Source organism: Anolis sagrei, chromosome 12 (assembly GCF_037176765.1).
Source record: "Anolis sagrei isolate rAnoSag1 chromosome 12, rAnoSag1.mat, whole genome shotgun sequence".
Lineage (NCBI taxonomy): Eukaryota > Metazoa > Chordata > Lepidosauria > Squamata > Dactyloidae > Anolis > Anolis sagrei.
The window spans coordinates 10,806,784-10,821,546 of NC_090032.1; the positions used below are offsets into that span (position 1 = coordinate 10,806,784).

The following is a 14,763-nucleotide window of genomic DNA, read 5'->3' on the forward strand; positions in this document are numbered from 1 at the left end:
TGTGCCACCGAGGGCTCCCTTCCATTGTGTTTAATATCTTATTAAATTTATAAGTAACACAAATTTATAGGTAACACAATTAAAGTACCGTATATACTCGAGTATAAGCCGACCCAAATATAAGCCGAGGCTCCTAATTTTACCACAAAAAAACAGGGAAATGGATTGACTCGAAAATAAGCCGTGGCCAAGTCCGAACTTCACATTCTCCTGGTGAAAAAGCCATTTCCTACTCTTGCACTCCAGGTCAAGAAGAAGCCCTCTGATTTAAAACACACCACATGAAGAGTGAAGCAACAAATCTTCCTTTATTGAAGCTTAGTAAATAGCCAGAAGAAATAAATGCTTGTAAGAAAATCGGAAGGTTCTGAAAAGTAATTAGTCCATAAAAAGTAGTAACACAAAGCAATGTCCACACAAGAAATAGAAGCAATCCAAGACAGCATTAATCCAGGCAGTAATCAAACGGGATGCAAGGACAATCCAAAAGGCTAAAACACTCAACAGAAAGAAGACCTTCCTTCTACGCTGCAGAGACACAGATACCATCCCACAATTTCTCGCAGCCAAAAGGACTTTCAAAACACCACAGGCTCACCGGATGACTTTCCTTCCAAGAAACAAGACCCCTTGAACAAGACTTCCATGGCGCAAGAACTTGGTTTCCAAATGATGCCTGATCTAACAGGTTTTCCCTTGAAGCAAACTTTATATCCCAAAACTCAGAAATTAGTTTCGTTTCTTCCCCCCCACCCCCCACATTTTCCCTTTATCAGACACAGCCTTTCGGAGCGACGTAAATACTGAGTTTGTTGTCGATCCTGGCTAATCTCCAGCCACCTATTCTTCAGCTCCTTATCTGGCTGCTCATAAAAATTCTCAGGTGTCAGATTGTTTTCCAAGCCCAAATCTTGAAAGCTCACAGAGAGAGGGAGTGAATTATCATTGCTAGGCCCAGGGATATTCTCATGAGAAACTGCCCTTTGGGCTGAGGCCTCTCTGTCATTGTCTGTATGAAAATCATTGACCAAACCATCTCCATCTTGTACCTCAGCCTCGGCACCACCATTTCCCACATCAGGATCTTGAAACACAAACACAGGCTGATTCCTAACACGTACCTGGATAGTTCCTGCAACCGCCTGCTGTGCTCCCTCTCCGCCAGGTGCCGTCGTACAGTGTCGTGTTCCACTTCCGGAACTTGCGCGACTTCAGCGCATCCGGCGTGAGGTTGCAGATCTCAAGGCGAGAGAACTCTCGGAGAAAATCTTGGAAGGACATCCTGGAAGGGAAAGAGACGTAGTAAGCTCAGAAGTACTCCCCTTTGTGTCTAGGTAAGGATACATGCTTCTCTTGTTGGAAATAGCAACCTTCTACAAACCTCCTATACAAGTTATTTCTTAGATAAGATTGCTTACTGTATTGTATATGTGTGTATTGGCAGTTTTCATCTATGCTGACGATCGTGCTATCACCATTCAAGAAGGGAGCTTTCAAATGGTTGAACAGAAGTTCTCCAAAGCCTTAGATGACTGCACATTGCTTAAGTCGCGTTGACCGACCGTCTGCGCAGGGTTCCATACTTCGCACTTTAACAACACAACCGTTCAATGCTAAGGCTTCCCGCCAAAATGGAACTGTAGAGGAGAGTCTACTGAACAAGCCAGTACCTACCGCATACCAGTACTGCCATCTGTTGAGGAGTTATGAAGGTGGAGGCAATAATTTTCATTCAACCCTTGTATTGCTATTGGTGATTAACCAGCTGTGCTACAATAATTAATTACTATAATTAAATTCAGGGGCTGCTTTCTCCCTTACTCTTACAGCTAGTGGAGTGAAACTGGCTACGGTGGTAGAACACATTTACCACTTTTAGCCCACCAAATATCAGAACGTTTTACTTATCCATAGATTTTGGGGAATTTTTATAAACAACAAGGTGGAGGCATTACTTTTCATTCAACCCTCGTATGACTTACAATCAATGGTATCTTACAATCGAAGGAATATGGTACTTTTCGGCCACTAATAATCCAACTATGACCTTCCCATGGGTCTATTCTATCTCAGATAAGCATATGGATTGCTTATCTGGAACATCTTGTGCTTGCTAAACATGTATTCACAAATGGATTCGTAAAGCAAACAGAACGAAACCTACCAGAATTCTCCATCTTCCATTTTAATTCTCAGTTGCTGCCCCACCGACGGGTCCACCGTGTTCCACTCCCCAGAACTGTAATAAATCAATTGGCAGTGAAGTTGTGAAAAGAAGCAGTCAGACTGGACCAGGCAGCTAGTGGAGATTTTAATGAGAGTGGCAAAAATATTGTGATTGCATGTATATGTTGTAAAAAGCCAATGCTTACTTGTCGCTCCAAGCGCCGGTCCATTCCACTTCTCCCCAGGGGTTTCGTATCCGTATCAGGCTCACCCTCTGCCCGCGATAGGGGATCTGATAAGAAAAGAGGCTGGTTAAGATGAGATATTCAAGGTGGTGCTCAGCTGGATTACTTTATTTATTTACTAGCTGTACCCGCTACTCGTTGCTGTGGCCAACCTTCCCTCGCTCTTTGTCTCCTTTTTTGGGGGGCAGATGTAGTGCATGCACACACACACACAAACACGCATACACATATGGGTGTGGATAATATGGTAATGTCTATGTTGAAAGGAAGTTGTAGAGAATACCTACATGGATGTTAATTTTACTATATTTCCTCAACTCTCTCCTCAAATACACACAGTCACGCGGGAAAGAAGTGGCTCTGCTGGAGTGCATGTCTTGAGGAGTTATTGTGGGGATGATCTTGCATGTGCATTGTTGTTGTTCATTCGTTCAGTCGTCTCCGACTCTTCGTGACCTCATGGACCAGAGCTCCCTGTCGGCCGTCACTACCCCCAGCTCCTTCAAGGTCAGTCCAGTCACTTCAAGGATGCCGTCCATCCATCTTGCCCTTGGTCGGCCCCTCTTCCTTTTGCCTTCCACTTTCCCCAGCATCATTGTCTTCTCCAGGCTTTGCTGTCTCCTCATGATGTGGCCAAAGTACTTCAACTTTGTCTCTAGTATCCTTCCCTCCAATGAGTAGTCGGGCTTCACCTCCTGGAGGATGGACTGGTTGGATCTTCTCGCAGTCCAAGGCACTCTCAGCACTTTCCTCCAACACCACAGCTCAAAAGCATCTCTCTTCCTTCGCTCAGCCTTCCCTAAGGTCCAGCTCTCACATCCGTAGGTGACTACAGGGAAGACCATGGCTTTGACTAGGCAATGGATCTTGGTTGCCAGTCTGATGTCTCTACTCTTGACTATTTTATCGAGACTGGACATTGCTCTCCTCCCAAGAAATAAGCGTCTTCTGATTTAATTTATATTTATTTTTTAAAAACTAAACAGTGAAATTTCCTTTTAAAATTAATTTTCAAATTTACAGAGCTGTGTAAGTGCAGGAGGGCTATGTTCTCTCCCCAACAGGAAGCCTAGCTACAGGGCTATGGAGTGATGAAGTGGAGCTATCATGCGACCATAGAGAAATGCAATACTGGGGGTGATGTCTGGGTAAGCTGCCAGGAGATGTGGTCACATTATTGCCATGGGATGGTGACTTTGTGCAATAAAATCTAATAGATTTTTAAAACTGTGCTTCCCAGAGCTAGAAATAAAATTGAATAGAGTGAAGGCATTAATTCCACTATATTTTCACAACTCCACACACCCATATGCACTCACTGTGTATGTTGCCAAGTTGTAAAAGATAGATAGATAGAATGATTTTCAATTCATATAGCAATTCAGAAACATGCAAATGTGAGTAGAGCAATAGGTACTAGGCTTGGGCGGTTTCGTTCGTTAATTTCGTAATTCGTTATTGATTCGTATTTAAATTAGCTTACGATCCGATATTGAGCCATGCAGGAGCAACTAAAAATCGAAACGAATTTTTCAATTTATTTCGTAATTCTTTCGTAATTGGTTCGAAATCGTTTCGAAATCGTTTTGTTACTATTTCCGTATGTCTGGTGCAAGTTTTATAGTTGTTGTTTGTTTTATCAGTGATAAAAAAATAAATTATCACACCAACAGTCAACAACAGAGGGAGAAGGAAGCTTCAGAAGTTCCCCATGTCCCATTTGGAGGGTTTTTTAGCGTATTGCGCAATCGTGTCCGCCATTAACGAATCAATTCGAAATTTACGATATTTCGTAAATAACGAAATTTTTTTAAAGAAAAATTCGGAATTCTTTTAAAAAACGAAATGCAATGGATCCCCTAAAAACGAAACGAGTTTAGAAACAAATTTTTCCGTTGTTACCCAGGCCTAATAGGTACCACTCTGGCAGGAAAGTAAGGGTGCTCCATGAAGTCATGCCAGTGGCCACATGACTTTGGAGGTGTCTATGGACAACGCCGGCTCTTCAGTTAAAAAATGGAGATGAGCACCAGAGTCCCAGAGTTGGACATGACTGGATTTAATGTCAGGGGGAAACCTTTAGCTTTAACCTATACACACACACACAGTGTGGATATGCTATTGTGTGTTTTGTTTCGTGAACAAATTGTGGAACTATAGATATCCTACGCTACCTTCCCAACTGTCCTCCCTCCCTGACAGGGGCAGACCCCCCTCATTGGTCGGGCTCGGCCCCCCACCCAGCTCCTGGCTGCCCCCTGCTTTGCTTGGCTTCACCATCCCCACCAAGTTGCAACAGAAACGGCTGTGACGGGCTCTGAGCCTGGGGTCCGCTACTACTGCTGCCTGTGCTTCTGCCTCCTCCTCCTCCTCTTCTTCTTCTTCCTCCTCTATGTGGGTCCCCCTTCAGACTCTCTCCTGCCTCAGAAGCTTGGTGGGGGCTGGAAGCCTTGGAGGTGCCCACCTTTGCAAAGGCAACAGGAAGAGCCAAGAGGAGGGGAGAGAGGAGGTTGTCTCTCTCTCTATATATATATATACATATTAGGCATGTGCAATCCATGGTTCTGAATGGTTCTAAAGTACTTACAAAACTAAAGTTCTGGTGGTGAAAAGTAGGGGGCGCTGATGCTTTGCCTCTACAGTGTTGCTAAAGTTCTGGTGGTGAAAATTTCAGAACTCTAACACAACTTTCAAAATTTCATTATAAATGGCAGATCCTAATATGTTCTGTCATAAAAATCACCAATAATGAAATAATAATGAAATTTTGAAAGGTGTGTTAGAGTTCTGAAATTTTCACCACCTGAACTTTAGCAACACTGTAGAGGCAAAGGACCAGTGCCCTCTAAGTTTCACCACCAGAAATTTAGTTTTGTAAGTACTTTAGAACCATTTAGGACCATGGATTGCACATGCCTACTAAATGGTTCTAAAGTACTTACAAAACTAAAGTTCTGGTTGTGAAAACTAGGGGGCGCTGGTGCTTTGCTTCTACAGTGTTGCTAAAGTTCTGGTGGTGAAAATTTCAGAACTCTAACAAAACTTTCAAAATTTCATTATTATTACATTATTGGTGATTTTTATGACAGAACCTATTGGGAATTGCCATTTATAACGAAATTTTGAAAGTTTTGTTAAAGTTCTGAAATTTTCACCACCAGAACTTTAGCAACACCGTAGAAGCAAAGCACCAGCGCCCCCTAGTTTTTACCACCAGAACTTTAGTTTTGTAAGTACTTTAGAACCATTTAGAACCATGGATTGCACATGCCTAATATATATATATATATCCCCCAGGCTGTGCAAGGCACGCTCTCGCCACTTTCCCATGCTTCCTTCCTTCTTTCTTTCCTCTCTTCTTCCTTTCTCACTTTCCTCCATCCCCACAGCAGGCAAGGAGGTAGGTGAAGAGGAAGGGGTCATGCTGCTGTGAGGGAGGAAGCTCCCTGCTGCGGTGAGGGAGGGAGCTCGGTGCCGCTCACTGTGCCAGATCTGTTTGTATGGCCGTGCATGCGCACACGCTTGGCTCTCAATGTTGTAACGGCCACTCTTCCCTTGTGTGGATTTTTGGGGTTTCTGCTGTTTCTTTGGGGGGGGGGGTTGAGTGGAGGACATAAATTGGGTTGTTAGGTGTATCGTGTCCAAATTTGGTGTCAATTCCCCCAGTAGTTTTTGGGTTCTGTAAATATCACAAACGAACATTACATTGTCGAAGGCTTTCATGGCTGGAATCACTAGGTTCTCATGGGTTTTTTCGGGCTATAGCGCCATGTTCTAGAGGCATTTCTCCTGACGTTTCGCCTGCATCTATGGCAAGCATCCTCAGAGGTAGTGAGGCAAGCATCCTCACTACTTCTGAGGATGCTTGCCATAGATGCAGGCGAAACGTCAGGAGAAATGCCTCTAGAACATGGCCCTATAGCCCGAAAAAACCCACAAGAACATTACATTTTTATTTATATAGATTTATTTATTTACAATATTTATATTCGGCCCTTCTCACCCCGCAGGGGACTCAGGGCGGATTACAATGTACACATACATCGCAAACATTCAATGCCATTGTCAGGAGTCGATTTCTGATGGCATGAAGACATCGCAAATTCCCTCCTTGACATCCTGACTGAATCATCCTGGCTGAATCAATTCTCTCTCTCTGACATTTTGAAGCCAGTGGAGGGCGCTGGAAACCTTGTATTGGAACTTGTGAAGCAACAACTTCTAATAAGGAAACTACGAAGAGGGGGGAGATGGGCAGGAAAGGTGTATAAAAGGAAGTGGTGGTGGGAAAAAGTCAGTAGTGTCTTTCTTTGCTGCAGAGATACAAGTAATATATCCATTTCAAAGCAAAAACGACTTGTGAGTGGTTATTTAATATTGCTATATAGATCCTACAGTCTTACAGCCAGTTGCGCCCGTACCTTGGGAAGTCAGATCTGGACACAGTGGTCCACCCTCTTGTTACATCCTGAATAGATTACTGCAACACACTCTACATGGGGTTGCCTTTGAAGACTGTTCGGAAACTTCAATTAGTCCAGCGGGTGGCAGCCAGATTACTCACCGGAGTGTCATACATGGAACTTACCACCCCTGTTATGTCAGCTCCACTGGCTGCCGATCCAGTTCCGAGCACAATTCAAAGTGCTGGTTTTGACCTACAAAACCCTATACGGTTCCGGCCCAGCGTATCTGTCGGAACACATCTCCTTCTACGTCCCGCCTCGGAGTTTAAGATCTTCTGGGGAGGCCCTGCTCTCGGCCCCACCTCTATCGCAAGTGAGATTGGTGGGGACGAGGAGCAGGGCCTTCTCGGTGGTGGCCCCTCGCCTGTGGAATTCACTCCCCGGGGAAATTAGGTCATCGACATCCCTCCTCTCTTTTAGAAGGAAACTAAAAACATGCATATGGGACCAGGCCTTTGGGTAATCTGGCAGATAGACAAAGGACAATGACGACTAGAATTAATAGGATTTGACAATGTGGAATGAATTTACGGATTCTGAGCTGGCGAACGTTGAGCATTAGATTGGTTTTATTGATTGTGATGTATAATTGACTGTTTTAATTGTTTTATAATTGCTGTTGATATATGTTTTTATCTTATTGTTTGTGTTGGCATTGAATGGTGCCTTTTGTAAGCCGCCCTGAGTCCCCCCTCGGGGGTTGAGAAGGGCGGGGTAGAAATGCACGAAATAAATAAATACAGCCATAGACACACAACACATATGGACAGTCAGTCAGAGGCTATTTAACATTCCAATTTCCTGGCCACCAGGGGAGCTGTCGCTTCACCGTCCATCTGCGACACTGATGAAGTACTTTCCGTATTCCCCGCATGCTTTTGCTGGAGAATATTTTTTAATGACCTTGTAAATTTAAATTAGCCTCTCCACACATAGATGGTACCTAAATTTCCTACTTGACAGATGCAACTGTCTTTCGGGTTGCAAAGGTTGACAACAAGCTACACAAATCGGCTGGAAGCTCACTCCGACCTGGGCTGGCTTCGAACTCAGTACTTAATGCAGCTGATACCCAGCCAGTTGTGCCACAATAACTGTCTTTCTCGGAGGTACTGAAGACAGTGGAGTCTTACCTGCTCGGCGCCAGTGACCGAATACGCATGGCCTTTCACCAACTTCTTGAAAGTGACCGCTTCCATGTCGAAAGCACTTGTGATCTGGAATTAAGGATTGGGAGTTGAAAGAGAAGAGGAAAATAATAAGGTTTCAAAGGGTCCCCGAGAATGCAACATCATGTGAAATACTTGATGCGCACAGTGTAACAGGGGATCAATGATGCTATCTAACAAGGATGATCTCTTCAGAAAGGGATACAACAATGTGATGTGGCAGCAAAAAAAGCCAATGGGAATTTGGCCTGCATCAATAGGAGCATAGTGTCTAGATCTAGGGAAGTCATGCTCCCCATGCTCTATTCTGCTTTGGTTAGACCACACCTGGAATATTGTGTCCAATTCTGGGCACCACAATTCAAGAGAGATAGTGACAAACTGGAATGTGTCCAGAGGAGGGCGACTAAAATGATCAAGGGTCTGGAGAACAAGCCCTATGAGGAGCAGCTTAGGGAACTGGGCATGTTTAGCCTGAAGAAGAGAAGGCTGAGAGGAGATATGATAGCCATGTATAAATATGTGAGAGGAAGCCACAGGGAGGAGGGAGCAAGCTTGTTTTCTGCTTCCTTGGAGACTAGGACGTGGAACAATGGCTTCAAACTACAAGAGAGGAGATTCCATCTGAACACGAGGAAGAACTTCCTGACTGTGAGAGCCGTTCAGCAGTGGAACTCTCTGCCCCGGAGTGTGGTGGAGGCTCCTTCTTTGGAAGCTTTTAAACAGAGGCTGGATGGCCATTTGTCAGGGGTGATTTGAATGCAATATTCCTGCTTCTTGGCAGGGGGTTGGACTGGATGGCCCATGAGGTCTCTTCCAACTCTAGGATTCTATGATTCTAGGACCATTGCAATACAGTAAGTCCACCACATAATCAAAAAAGTGAGAATATCACAAAAATCCATACTATTTTTAATAAAAATAATAATAATTTCTTGCCCGCTTCTCCTCCCCACTCGAGGTGAGTTACAATAATAATAATAAAACAACAACAACAACAACTACCCAGAGCAGAAGAGAAAACTGGCAAAAGAAGGCACTCCGTGGACAGTTTCTGGCAAAAATTGAGAGCCAAATTGACAAAGAAAAAACATGGCTGTGGCTCACAAATGGAACTCTGAAAAAGGAGACTGTTCTGTCGCCGCTGGGCTTGAAACGAAGTGCCTTTAAAACAGGACGTGCAACTTTAGCCCAACGGGAAGCCAGGGTCCCCAAAGAGAAGCCCTTAGAGAATTTTCCCCCATTAAACAGTCTTTAGAAGGCTTGAGCTTAAATACAACAAAGTATTTTATTGATGAACAGTTAAACAGAAACTTCCTTTGTCTTCAAAGATTAAACAAATGCTTCCAGGTTTCAAACAAGTGGTGGCTTCTAACTGTTTCTTTGCTTTATTTTCAAGGAAAATCCCTTTCTAGCTCCTCCCAGGCTAACTGTGAACCTAGACCTGACTGATGTGGATCCACTACCGGGCTGAACTGTGTCTCAAAACCGAGTGGACCTACCAGTAGACCTGTAGTCACTTAGCTGGAGTTCTTGGTGTTTAAAGCTGTTATTCCCTCTGAAATTCCTCGGGGCTGTAAGGCTGTTTCCCTGGGAACCTTTGGGAATCTTTAGATGCTCTTGATAGTGATACGGTTCTTGTCAGCAAGGAACCTGCCTGCTGCAGAAATTCATCAACAGGTTTGTGAAGTGTACGGTGATACTGTTATGAGTGAAAGCAAACTGCGTAAGTGGGTACGACAATTCAAAGATGGCCGTGACAACGTCCATGATGAGGACCCCTCCGGTCGCCCTTCTTTGATTACAGACTATTTGATTTGATCGCACACTCAAATCTTTGGTTTTTGTGCTCCTCTGTTAGGAGTTTCGGGACCCAACGAGAGCACAGTTTCCTAAACTTTAGGTGTTCAGAAACAATGTTGTAAAGCACTGATCTCAACACGTCAGGAAATTCGTTTGAGAGACCTGTTATTGTGAAGCGCCTGTTCTCACGAATCCTCGCTTCAACTGAAGCCACCAAATCGTCTGTAATCAAAGAAGGGCGACCGGAGCGGTCCTCATCATGAACATTGTCATGGCCATCTTTGAATTGTCGTACCCATTTACGCACTTTGCTTTCACTCATAACAGTATCACCGTACACTTCACAAATCTGTCGATGAATTTCTGCAGCAGGCAGGTTCCTTGCTGACAAAAACCGCATCACTGAGCGAACCTCACATGCGGAGGGTGAGTTGATAGTCTTAAACATTTTTAAAGCACAGAACAGAACCGTACAAGTTAGCTACAGAGCGGAAACTGAGCACAGTTGTTCCCGAGGCATGCCGGTACACGACGCACGCGCTCGTTGCGGTATGAGCGCGAACTACTAGTGTCTACAACAAAACGGACCTTACTTAAAAAATACCCCTCGTAGTAACACCAGAGGCACTCCAAGTGGCTAGTTACTGGTCAAAGGACATTTAGTCAACTACCAAGCTTGCAAACTTTGTGCTTTGTTTGTTTGTTTGTTAAAAATGCAATACAACTGTTTGGCTTGCTCCTGACACAATAAAATAAATACATAAATAAGTGGAACAGATGGACGGAACTGGTTTTCTGATACGGATCAAGGCAGCTGTTGTATATCTGGACATTCGCTGCAGTTGGGACTGTCACTAGGAAACCTCAAGCTGCTCTATGGACTCTCCAAATTATGGGCATACTCACGTCAATGGAGCAACCCATGAGAGATCCCCTCTCCAAGGCCTTCATGATGATCTGGAAGAGGTCGCTGGGTGGCTTCCGGAGATCGTACCACTCCGTCACGCCTCCGGTGAAGTCTTCAAACCCTTCAGAGGTGCTTCCCCCAGAGAGAGCCTCATAGCAGCCATTCAGCCTAGAGCAAGAGCAGAAGAGTATTTGGTACTTCCATCTTGTTCCCATTTAACAGATAGAGAAAAGCGGGGCAAACCCAAATCTTCCTGCAACCAAGGCTGACCATTATTATATAATCCACCCCGTCGGAGAGAGATCCCACCAAGACACTTACTTGGCATAGGCTTTCTCAAGCAGGGCGCTCCAAAATTCATTGCCTTCTGCCGAGTGCACAAACACCAGCTTGCCATCTTTCGTTGGCAGCAGGTCATCCACCACCACGTCGTTCCACTCGCCGAACTGCCAGATCTGCATTGAGAAAGGTAGAGCATTAGAAACTTTACATCTAATTAATTAATGTGATTTAATGTTTTTAATGGAGCCCCCGATGGCGCAGTGGGTTAAAGCGCTGAGCTGCTGAGCTTGTTGACCAAAAGGTTGCAGGTTCCACTCCGGGGAGCGGCGTAAGCTTCCGCTGTCAGCTCTAGCTTCTGCCAACCTAGCAGTTCGAAAACATGCAAATGTGAGTAGATCAATAGGTACCACTCCGGCGGGAAGGTAACGGCGTCCCATGCAGTCATGCCAGCCACATGACCTTGGAGGTGTCTATGGACAACGCCGGCTCTTCGGCTTAGAAATGGAGATGAGCCCCACACCCCAGAGTCAGACATGACAGGACTTAATGTTAGGGGACAACCTTTACCTTTAATGTTTTAAATGTATGTAATTATTGGATTTTATTATGTATTTTATTATGTGTACATCTTTACTGTGTCTGGTTGTGATCCTCAGGTTGTGCTAGTCAGCTTTTGTACAAGACCACATCTGGAATATTGTGTCCAATTCTGGGCACCACAATTCAAGAGAGATATTGACAAGCTGGAATGTGTCCAGAGGAGGGCGACTAAAATGATCAAGGGTCTGGAGAACAAGCCCTATGAGGAGTGGCTTAGGGAACTGGGCATGTTTAGCCTGAAGAAGAGAAGGCTGAGAGGAGATATGATAGCCATGTATAAATATGTGAGAGGAAGCCACAGGGAGGAGGGAGCAAGCTTGTTTTCTGCTTCCTTGGAGACTAGGACATGGGACAATGGCTTCAAACTACAAGAGAGGAGATTCCATCTGAACATGAGGAAGAACTTCCTGACTGTGAGAGCCGTTCAGCAGTGGAACTCTCTGCCCCGGAGTATGGTGGAGGCTCTTTCTTTGGAAGCTTTTAAGCAGAGGCTGGATGGCCATTTGTCAGGGGTGATTTGAATGCAATATTCCTGCTTCTTGGCAGAATGGGGTTGGACTGGATGGCCCATGAGGTCTCTTCCAACTCTTTGATTCTATGATTCTATGATTCTATGAATATTATATCTAACACCCACTATTTTGTTGTTAGTCAAGTAGTGCTTCCTGTAAGTCAGAGAACAGTCCAGTTATTTGGGTGCGCTGCAATTCTCCAATGGGATTCCTTCCCAGGTGATTCTCAGAGCTCAAGATGCTTGTCTGTTCTTAAGATGAAAAGCACATGTTTGTGTTTTAGATGGATTAGGAATCAGCTGGTTTTCCTTATAATAGGCAGTAAGAGCACCTAAAGCTTTGGAGGGCTTCTGTTCAACCATTTCAAAACTCCCTGCTTGAGGGGTGATGGCATGATCGTCAGCATAGATGAAACTCTCTGTCCCTTCTGGCAGTGGCTGGTCATTTGTGTAGATGTTGAACGTGGATGGACCAAGCACGCTCCCCTGAGGCAGGCCGTTCTTCTGTTTCCGCCATCTGCTTCTCTGGCCCTGGAACTCAACAAAAAAGCTCCTGTTTTGTAGCAGGTTTCCTATGAGGCGGGTGAGGTGGTCGTCCTTTGTGATACTATACATTTTTCTCAGGAGGAGGCGGTGGTTCACAGTCTCATAAACTGCTGACAGGTCTATGAAGACAGCTCCTGTGATCTGCTGCCTTTCAAAGCCATCACCGTTGCTGCTGATGGAGCTGATAACTGCCTGATCAACTGTCTGTTGGTATAAATTAACGGTTCAGAGCCTGGTTATGGAAGCGATTACAATGGTTGCACCGATAGTATTATTGCCATGTTACTACTCAGGAACAACCTCAATGATTAGCCAAAGCTGGTCCCACCCAGCTCAGAACTTCTCTCTGAGCACAACCAGAGCGAGAAAGACGAAAGGGTGTATTTTATTAGGCAACCCTTGGTGGTTTCCCTGTGGTCACAAGTCAACAGAGACAGCAAGCAGAAGGCTTTGCGCCAAACGGGGAGGTGCTGGGTGGTTTCTTTCTCACCAGGTACCACACCTGTATCCTTGCCGCCCCTCCACCTTGAAGAAAGGTCAGATTCCAGAGCAGGGCGGAGGCTCAGCGGTTGGATTAACATAGAAAGCAAGGCTGTCCCTGCTTGCTAAAAGGCATTGGGCTGGATGGGGGCGGGTGCACAAAAGGCGAGGAAAGGCGTTAAACTCTGTTCAGGAATCGGCTTTGGGCTAAACATTTGGCTGAGAGACACAGCTATGAAGATAGAAACAATTTGAATAGGAGGCCACTCCTGCAATCCGCTAGGACAATGCAAAGCAGGTCCTTGTCTGTTAGCTAGGACACTTTTATGTTGGAGCATGTAAGGAATCAGTGTGTGTGTCAACTGTAAAAGTGGGCACTAGAAACAATATACGAAAGCTGACTGGCACAACCTGGGGATCACAACCAGACACAGTGAAGACATCTGCCCTTGCGCTTTGTTACTCTGCTGCTGAGTACGCATGCCCAGTGTGGAACACATCTCACCACACTAAAACAGTGAATGTGACTCTTAATGGGACGTGCCGCATTATCACGGGCTGTCTGCGCCCTACACCACTGGAGAAATTACACTGCCTAGCCAGTATTGCACCACCTGACACCCGCCGGGAAGTAGCAGCCAATAGTGAAAGGACCAAGGCAGAGACATCTCCAGCTCATCCCTTGTTTGGGTATCTGCCAGCACGTCAACGACTTAAATCCAGACATAGTTTTCTAAGATCTACAGAGACACTCGCTGGAACACCTCAGCAAGCAAGAGTCCAAAAGTGGCAGGCTCAAACCCAGAACCTCAACCAATGGCTGATACCAAAGGAGAGACTCCCCCCTGGGCACACAGAAGACTAGGCGACTTGGAAGGCACTGAACAGACTGCGTTCTGGCACCACGAGATGCAGAGCCAACCTTAAGAAATGGGGCCACAAAGTGGAATCCACAACATGTGAGTGCGAAGAGGAGCAAACCACTGACCACCTGCTGCAATGCAACCTGAGCCCTGCCACATGCACAATGGAGGACCTTCTTGCGGCAACACCAGAGGCACTCCAAGTGGCCAGATACTGGTCAAAGGACATTTAATCAACTACCAAGTTTGCAAAATCGGTGTTTTTTATCTGTTTGTTTGTTTTGTTCTGTTAGAAATGTAATACAATGGTCTGGTTGCTGATGACACGATAAATAAACCAACTGTAAAGTAAGATTCATGAAGCTGATTAGTCGGGCAATGCCCGGGGAGCATCATCCGTGCGCATTCAGAAGAAGACCTACAGGCCACGCTAAACACCTTCGCAGAAGCATACGAGAAGCTCGGCCTGTCATTAAACATCGAGAAAACCAAAGTGCTCTTCCAGTAGTCACCGGCCAATCCCTCTCCAATGCTAGAGATACGGATTAATGGTGTAACATTAGAAAATGTTGACCATTTCCGCTCCCTTGGCAGCCACCTCTCCACAAAAGTCAACACTGACACTGAAATTCAACTGTGTCGTCGCACCTGGGGGCTATAGCTCTTAGTGAAAGAAGCATGGACGTGACATCTTTCCGCAGGGGATTGCTTCTTGCCCTCCTTTA

The 14,763-nt window shown here is 45.2% G+C and overlaps 1 protein-coding gene across 1 annotated transcript in view; it reads right to left on the reverse strand.

Annotated features, from left to right (window-relative positions):
- Positions 1-14,763, reverse strand: part of CAPN1 (calpain 1) — a 68,803-nt gene that overhangs the window by 16,794 nt on the left and 37,246 nt on the right. The window contains exons 5-10 of the mRNA XM_060758212.2: positions 11,078-11,211; positions 10,756-10,924; positions 8,011-8,094; positions 2,373-2,458; positions 2,165-2,239; positions 1,122-1,282 (exon numbers count right to left, since the gene is read on the reverse strand). Of these exons, the coding sequence (XP_060614195.1) occupies positions 1,122-1,282; positions 2,165-2,239; positions 2,373-2,458; positions 8,011-8,094; positions 10,756-10,924; positions 11,078-11,211 (709 nt within the window). The remainder of the gene's footprint in view (positions 1-1,121; positions 1,283-2,164; positions 2,240-2,372; positions 2,459-8,010; positions 8,095-10,755; positions 10,925-11,077; positions 11,212-14,763) is intronic.